The 7,047-nt window shown below is 64.2% G+C and overlaps 1 protein-coding gene across 1 annotated transcript; it reads right to left on the bottom strand.

Moving 5' to 3' along the window:
- Window positions 1-279: 279 nt before the first annotated feature.
- Window positions 280-6,613, bottom strand: CHRNB2 (cholinergic receptor nicotinic beta 2 subunit). Its single transcript, XM_052674449.1, has 6 exons — window positions 6,477-6,613; window positions 4,970-5,115; window positions 3,664-3,708; window positions 3,142-3,251; window positions 2,091-3,051; window positions 280-551 (listed from the first exon to the last, which is right to left on the bottom strand). The coding sequence occupies exons 1-6, from the start codon at window positions 6,517-6,519 to the stop codon at window positions 381-383; spliced, it is 1,476 nt and encodes a 491-aa protein (XP_052530409.1). The 5' UTR covers window positions 6,520-6,613; the 3' UTR covers window positions 280-380.
- Between the last annotated feature and the right edge of the window lie 434 nt (window positions 6,614-7,047).

Below are 7,047 nucleotides of genomic sequence, written 5' to 3'. Positions count from 1 at the left end.
AGGATTTCGGTGCTGGGAGCATCTGAGAGGAGGTGGTTGAGGAACAGCAAGCCACAGCAACCCAGAGTTTCCTCTGCTGTGCAAAACGAATCGTGGCATCATCGATCCCTATCTGGATAAATGGGTCTTAAATCATTTCTGGCGTGTGCCATCCCCTCGTGCCACGCACCGCTGCCCACCAGCTGCTCCGTGCTCCGTGGCTGAGCCCTGTTTGTAGAGAAGCACATGAAAAACGCGCTCCTTCGCCTGCCCTCAATGACACTACGACAAAGCATCCACTCCGGTGTCAGTGTTTATTGGTTTGCAGTGTGGGCTGAGAGCACAAAGCTCACCGTCCCCTGTGCTCATTCCGTCCCCCCACCCCCCGTCCCTCCCCAGCACTATTTGGAGGTGGGGGTGCCCTGGCCAAGCTGCAGCAGGGAGTTGGTGGTGTAGTTCTGGAAGAGGGGCTGCAGGAACATCCCGACGGTGCCGAAGATGCAGACGAAAACGAAGATCCATAAGAAGAGGCGGTCGATGACCATGGCCACGTACTTCCAGTCCTCACTCACCTGCGTGGGGCCAGGATTGCTTTGGTCAGCTCGGGGCTCAGCTCCCAGCCCTTTATTCTGCGGTGCCCCAGATCTGCACCCTCAGCATTGCGGCTCCCTGGGCTCATCCCTGCCCTGGCAGCTCCTCTGCTGAGTCCAGAAAACTCATCTCGCCGCTCAGCCGCTCTGGGGTTGTGTCCCCATCCCAGACTGCCTGAAATCTGCAGCCTCACGGTGCTGCGGCAGCGGCTGCGTGGGTCAGCCCTCCTGGGAGCAGCCGTGTGGTTGCTGGGGGAAGGGGCCAAATATGGGGCACTGGGGGCTCCTGGGGACGTGGCCGAGCAGGGACCCCGTGGTGTGGGTGTGTGCGTGCACCCCACAGCCCTGTCTGTGCACCTCGCATCGCTGCACGCGCCCCACGGCCCTGCACGCCTCCCACAGCTCTCCATGCACATCACGGCCCTTTGCACATCCCGCAGCGGTGTGCATCCCACAGCCCCGCCTGCACCCCATCCCCTACAGCCCTGCCTGCACCCCATAATGCTTCCTGCACTCCATAATCCCCCCTGCACCCCATAACGCTGCCTGCACCCCATGCCCCATGGCCCCTCCTGCACCCCGTAACACTTTCTGCTAGCCATGCCTCATAGCCCCTCCTGCACCCCTTAACACTACCTGCACCCCATACCCATAGCCCTACCTGCACCCCATGCCCTATAGCTCCCCCTGCACCCCATAACGCTGCCTGCACCCCATGCCCCATGGCCCCTCCTGCACCCCGTAACACTTTCTGCTAGCCATGCCTCATAGCCCCTCCTGCACCCCATAACACTACCTGCACCCCATACCCATAGCCCTGTCTGCACCCCATGCCCTATAGCTCCCCCTGCACCCCATAACACTGCCTGCACCCCATATCCATAGCCCTGTCTGCACCCCATAACACTACCTGCACCCCATACCCACAGCCCCACCTGCACCCCATTTCCATAGCCCCCCCTGCACCCCATAACACTGCCTGCACCCCATTTCCATAGCCCCCCCTGCACCCCATAACACTGCCTGCACCCCATACCCACAGCCCCACCTGCACCCCATTTCCATAGCCCCCCCTGTACCCTATAACACTGCCTGCACCCCATTTCCATAGCCCCCCCTGCACCCCATAACACTGCCTGCACCCCATACCCACAGCCCCACCTGCACCCCATTTCCATAGCCCCCCCTGCACCCCATAACACTACCTGCACCCCATACCCACAGCCCCACCTGCACCCCATTTCCATAGCCCCCCCTGCACCCCATAACACTGCCTGCACCCCATTTCCATAGCCCCCCCTGCACCCCATAACACTGCCTGCACCCCATCCCTCTCAGCCCTGCCTGCACCCCATAAAGCTTCCTGCACCCCACAGCCCCTCCTGCACCCAGCAGCCCTGCCTGCACCCTCCAGCTCTACGCAGACCCCACCAACACCCCACAGCGGCCCCCTGTGGCTCTGCCCGCACCCCTACCCTCCTCCCCGCCCACCCATCCCCCCCTTACCCCACCCCGACTCACACTCTGGTCGTCGTCCTCGCTGCGCATGTGGTCCGCAATGAAACGCACGCCCTCCACCGCCTCCTCCAGCCCGCAGCCGCACGGTGCCGGGGGATCCGGCCCCTGCCCCTGCCGCTCCCGGTAGCCATTGAGCCCCTCGGCTTTGGCAGCCCCAGGGTTGGCGTAACAGGCACAGGTACGAGCGCCGGCCCGGAGGAAAAGCGTGGCGGCTGCGGCTCGCTCCTGGGTTTGGCGACGCTGGCGCAGGCGCTGCCGTGCGCAGTTCTGCTGCGGCTGCTTCATGAAAAGCAGCGCCGGGAGCTTGCGGAGGAAAAGGGTGCGCACCCAGGGAGGCATGGTGTGAGTGGTGGGAGAGCGGTGGTGCACGTTGAGCACGCAGACGCTGGTGACGATGGAGAAGGTCACCAGCACCATGGTGAACATGAGGTACTTGCCCACCAACGGCACGTCCAGCGAGGTGGGCGGCACGATCTTGGAGATGAGCAGCAGGAAGACGGTGAGGGCGAGCAGGACGGAGATGCAGAGCGTCATCTTCTCGCCGCAGTCGGAGGGGAGGTAGAAGACGAGGATGGCCAGGGAGGTGATGAGGATGCAGGGGATGATGAGGTTGATGGTGTAGAAGAGCGGCTTGCGCCGGATGATGAAGTCGTAGGTGATGTCCACGTAGGTGGAGTCATCCGGGTTCTCGTTGCGCCGTCCCGGCAGCGCCACGATGTCCCACTCGCCGCTGGGTGTGAAATCATCCAGGCTGGCCACCTCGCTCTTCAGCACCAGGTCGATTTCGGTGCGGTCGTAGGTCCAGGAGCGGAATTTCATGGTGCAGTTCTGTTGGTCGAAGGGGAAATGCTTCACCTCGATCTTGCAGGCGCTCTTGTAGATGGCGGGCGGCAGCCAGAAGATGCTGCCGTCGTAGGAGATGACGGCGTTGGAGTAGAAGGAGACCTCGTACATCCCGTCGGCGCTGGGTGATGGGACGCGCTGTCAGCCCTGGGGTCTGAGTGGGGTCAGGGTGTTGTACCCCCCCCCCCCGAACACCCCAAAAAGCACCTACTTGTTGTAGAGCACCACGTCAGGCAGCCAGATGTGCTTGGAGGGCAGGCGGACCTTCTTCATGTTGTCAAAGTCCTCCGGCTTCCAGGTGAGGCGATAGTCCTCCCATTCCTGCCAGCATCTGTGCTCAGCACGGCCCCACCGCAGGGAGAAGGGGGGGCATGGGGCAAAGGGGTCCCAGCCCAGGAGGTATGGGGGTCCCGGAGCAGTGGGATCACAGGGCAGTGGGCAACAGCGTCCCAAATCATGGGCTATAGGGGATCCAAATCAGGGGGTCGATGAGACCCACGACTGTTGATGTCACGGGGAAAGGGACGTGAGGATCCCAATTAGGGGGTAACAGAGTCCCAGGGTAGGGATTCCAGGCCGTGGGGCAAAGGGGAACCAAACTGAGTGGTGGTCCTGGGGGCAGGGCAGGGGGGCACAAGGCAAGAGGTCCCATAGCGGGTGATCTGGGGGTCCCACAGCAAGGTGCAGGAGGCCCCCGGGGTGGAAGAACTGGGGTCCCTCGTGTGGGGCTCACCTGGGTCAGCCATACGTTGGTGGTCATGATCTGCTCCCGCTCGTGCTGCAGAGAGAAGGGGCAAATACGGGGTGCTGGGGGGGTGGTTATGGGGTGCTGGGGGTGGTTATGGGATCCTGGGAGGGAGAGGGGATATGGGATGCTGGGAGTGGGGGGTTATCGAGTCCTGGGGATGGTTATGGAGTCCTGGGGGGGGAAGTATGAGGTCCTGGGAGTGGTTATGGGATCCTGGGGGGTGTTATGGGGTGCTGGGGTGGTTATGGGGTCCTGGGGGCGGTTATGAGGTCTTGGGGGGGGGAGTATATGGGATCCCGGGAGTGAGTGGTTATGGGGTCCTGGGGGGTGTTATGGGGTCCTGGGAGGGAAATATGGGATCCCGGGAATGGTTATGGGGTGCTGGGGTGGTTATGGGGTGCTGGGGGCAGTTATCGGGTCCTGGGGGTGGTTATGAGGTCTTGGGGGGGGGAGTATATGGGATCCCGGGAGTGAGTGGTTATGGGGTCCTGGGAGTGGTTATGGGGTGCTGGCGGGGGGGTGAGTATGGGGTGCTGAGGAGTGGTTATGTGGTGCTGGGGTGGTTATGGGGTGCTGGGGGTGGTTATGGGGTCCTGGGGGGGGTGAGTATATAGGATCCCGGGAGTGAGTGGTTATGGGGTGCTGGGGGGTGTTATGGGGTCCTGGGGGTGGTTATGGGGTCCTGGGAGGGAAATATGGGATCCCGGGAATGGTTATGGGGTCCTGGGGTGTGTTATGGGGTGCTGGGGTGTTATGGGGTGCTGGGGTGTTTATGGGGTCCTGCGGGTGGTTATGGGGTCCTGGGAGGGAAATATGGGATCCCGGGAATGGTTATGGGGTCCTGGGGTGTTATGGGGTGCTGGGGTGTTATGGGGTGCTTGGGTGTTTATGGGGTCCTGCGGGTGGTTATGGGGTCCTGGGAGGGAAATATGGGATCCCGGGAATGGTTATGGGGTCCTGGGGTGTTATGGGGTGCTGGGGTGTTATGGGGTGCTGGGGTGTTTATGGGGTCCTGCGGGTGGTTATGGGGTCCTGGGAGGGAAATATGGGATCCCGGGAATGGTTATGGGATCCTGGGGGGTGTTATGGGGTGCTGGGGTGGTTATGGGGTGCTGGGGTGGTTATGGGGTCCTGGGGGTGGTTATGAGGTCCTGGAGGGGGGAGTATATGGGATCCCAGGAGTGAGTGGTTATGGGATCCTGGGGTCTGTTATGGGGTGCTGGGGTGGTGATGGGGTCCTGGGGTTGGTTTTGGGGTGCCCGCTCCATGCTGGGGCCCGGCACTCACTCACCACGCTGATGAGCTGTGCCAGCGACACCATGAGCTGCACGGTGACGAGCTGCGAGCCGTTGGTGGCCGGGCGGATGAGTTTGTTGTAGCGTGCGGGGTCCAGGAGGTATTCCACCAAACGCTCCTCCGTGTCCGTGCACAGACTGCCTGCGGGGAGGGGGCTGAGCCGGGGGGCTGCGGGGGGCCGGGGGGGGGGGCGTGGGGGGTGGGTGTGTAATGGGGTGTGGGAATGTAATGGGGTGATGGGGTGGGTGTGAGTGTGTAATGGGGTGATGGGGTGATGGGGTGATGGGATGTGAGGGTGTGATGGGGTGGGTGTGAGTGTGTAATGGGGTGACAGAGCGATGGGATGAGTGTGTAATGGGGAGGTAGGGGGTGAGTGTGATGGGGTGGGTGTGAGTGTGTAATGGGGTGATGGGGTGTGAGGGTGTGATGGGGTGGGCGTGAGTGTGTAACGGGGTGACAGAGCGATGGGATGAGCGTGTAATGGGGAGGTAGGGGGTGAGTGTGATGGGGTGGGTGTGAGTGTGTAATGGGGTGATGGGGTGATGGGATGTGAGGGTGTGATGGGGTGGGTGTGAGTGTGTAATGGGGTGATGGGGTGATGGGGTGATGGGATGTGAGGGTGTGATGGGGTGGGTGCGAGTGTGTAATGGGGTGATGGGGTGATGGGGTGATGGGATGTGAGGGTGTGATGGGGTGGGTGCGAGTGTGTAATGGGGTGATGGGGTGATGGGGTGATGGGATGTGAGGGTGTGATGGGGTGGGTGTGAGTGTGTAATGGGGTGATGGGGTGATGGGGTGTGAGGGTGTGATGGGGTGGGCGTGAGTGTGTAACGGGGTGACGGAGCGATGGGATGAGCGTCCAACGGGCTGTGAGTGTGCTGGGGTGCCGTGGGGTGAACGTGGGTTTGTAACGGGGTGATGGATTGATGGGATGGGTGAGTGTGTAACGGGATGCGAGTGTAAAGGAGCGACGAGGTGAGTGTGCATGCGCTGGGATGACGGTGAATGGGAGCGATGGGGCGACTGCGATGCTGCGAGTGCCCAGGGCTGTGCAACTCCAGCACTGCAGGTGTGACCGCTGTGGGACGATGCGGGTGTGCAGTGTGACGGTGCAGCCGTGCACCGGCTGTGAGCGTGCGGCTCTGATGCCGTGAGCGTGCGGGGCTGTCGGGGTGCGGCTGTTCCCGCGTCGGTGCCGCTCCTTCCGATGGACCGTGGATGGGGTGGATTCCCGTTGGGTTCCCGGTGCCCCGGGGGGGTCCGCACAGCTCCGGGGAGGGAAAGGGGGGGGGGGGGCAGAGAGCGTCCCAGAGCCGCACCCCCACCGTCCCGGCCCCTCCGGACCCCCGCTCCCGCCCCTCAATGGGCATTGCGGGGCGGTAACGGGCCTTCCCCGCCCCTCCCCCCGACATCGCCTTCCACCGGGAGCAGCCCCGGGCCCGCCGCAGCCCCTTCCCATCGGTCCTTCCACCCCCACCCCCCCCACCGGTGCCGGTGCTTACGTCGGAGCGCGGCGAGGAGGCAGAGGACGCGAAGCAGCGCCATGGGGGCGGCCCGCTGCCTCCGCCGGTGCCGGTCCCGGTGCCGCTGCCCCGGCGCTGTCCCCGGTGCTGCCCGCGCTCTCCGCGGTGCTGGAGCCGGCGGCGGCGGCGGCGGCGGCGGCGGCCCGGGCGGGGCGGCCCCGGGCGGGAGGCGGTGCCGTGCGCTCTGCCGGGGCCGCCCCGCGCCGCTCCGCTCCGCCGCCGTCAGCGCCGCCGTCAGTGGGGCCGCAGCCGCCCCGCCCCCTCCCCGCCGCTACCGGGAGCACCGGGATGGGGAGCTGGGGGGGCACCGGGAACCGGGTAGAGGGAGGGAACGGGGCAGATCCCGGTGTTCCACGCAGCAGCCCCCGCTCTGTGCTGACTCGGTACCGGTTGGATCCGGGGGAGAACGTGGACCCGCTCCGCTCCGCTCAGACCCGGACCCTCGGGAGAGCCCCGCCCGAACCGGGGGCACCGACCTTCGGAACCCCCAAACCGGGACGCCTCAGGCCCCGCCCCTCATCTGGCCCCGCCCCCTAAGCCATAGGCCCCG

This window comes from Tympanuchus pallidicinctus, unplaced genomic scaffold, assembly GCF_026119805.1.
Source record: "Tympanuchus pallidicinctus isolate F22 unplaced genomic scaffold, pur_lepc_1.0 scaffold147, whole genome shotgun sequence".
NCBI classification, from domain to species: domain Eukaryota; kingdom Metazoa; phylum Chordata; class Aves; order Galliformes; family Phasianidae; genus Tympanuchus; species Tympanuchus pallidicinctus.
Note: the sequence above shows the minus strand (reverse complement) of the source record. Positions and strands in the feature narration are given on the sequence as shown.

What these genes read in the sequence shown, in the direction of transcription:
- CHRNB2 (XM_052674449.1), bottom strand. Translation starts at nt 6,519, where the DNA reads ATGGCGCTGCTTCGCGTCCTCTGCCTCCTCGCCGCGCTCCGAC. An exon ending in CCTCCTCGCCGCGCTCCGAC is followed by an intron (nt 5,116 to 6,476) that starts GTAAGCACCGGC and finishes CCCTCCCCGCAG; the next exon opens with GCAGTCTGTGCACGGACACG. An exon ending in CCAACGTATGGCTGACCCAG is followed by an intron (nt 3,252 to 3,663) that starts GTGAGCCCCACA and finishes AGATGCTGGCAG; the next exon opens with GAATGGGAGGACTATCGCCT.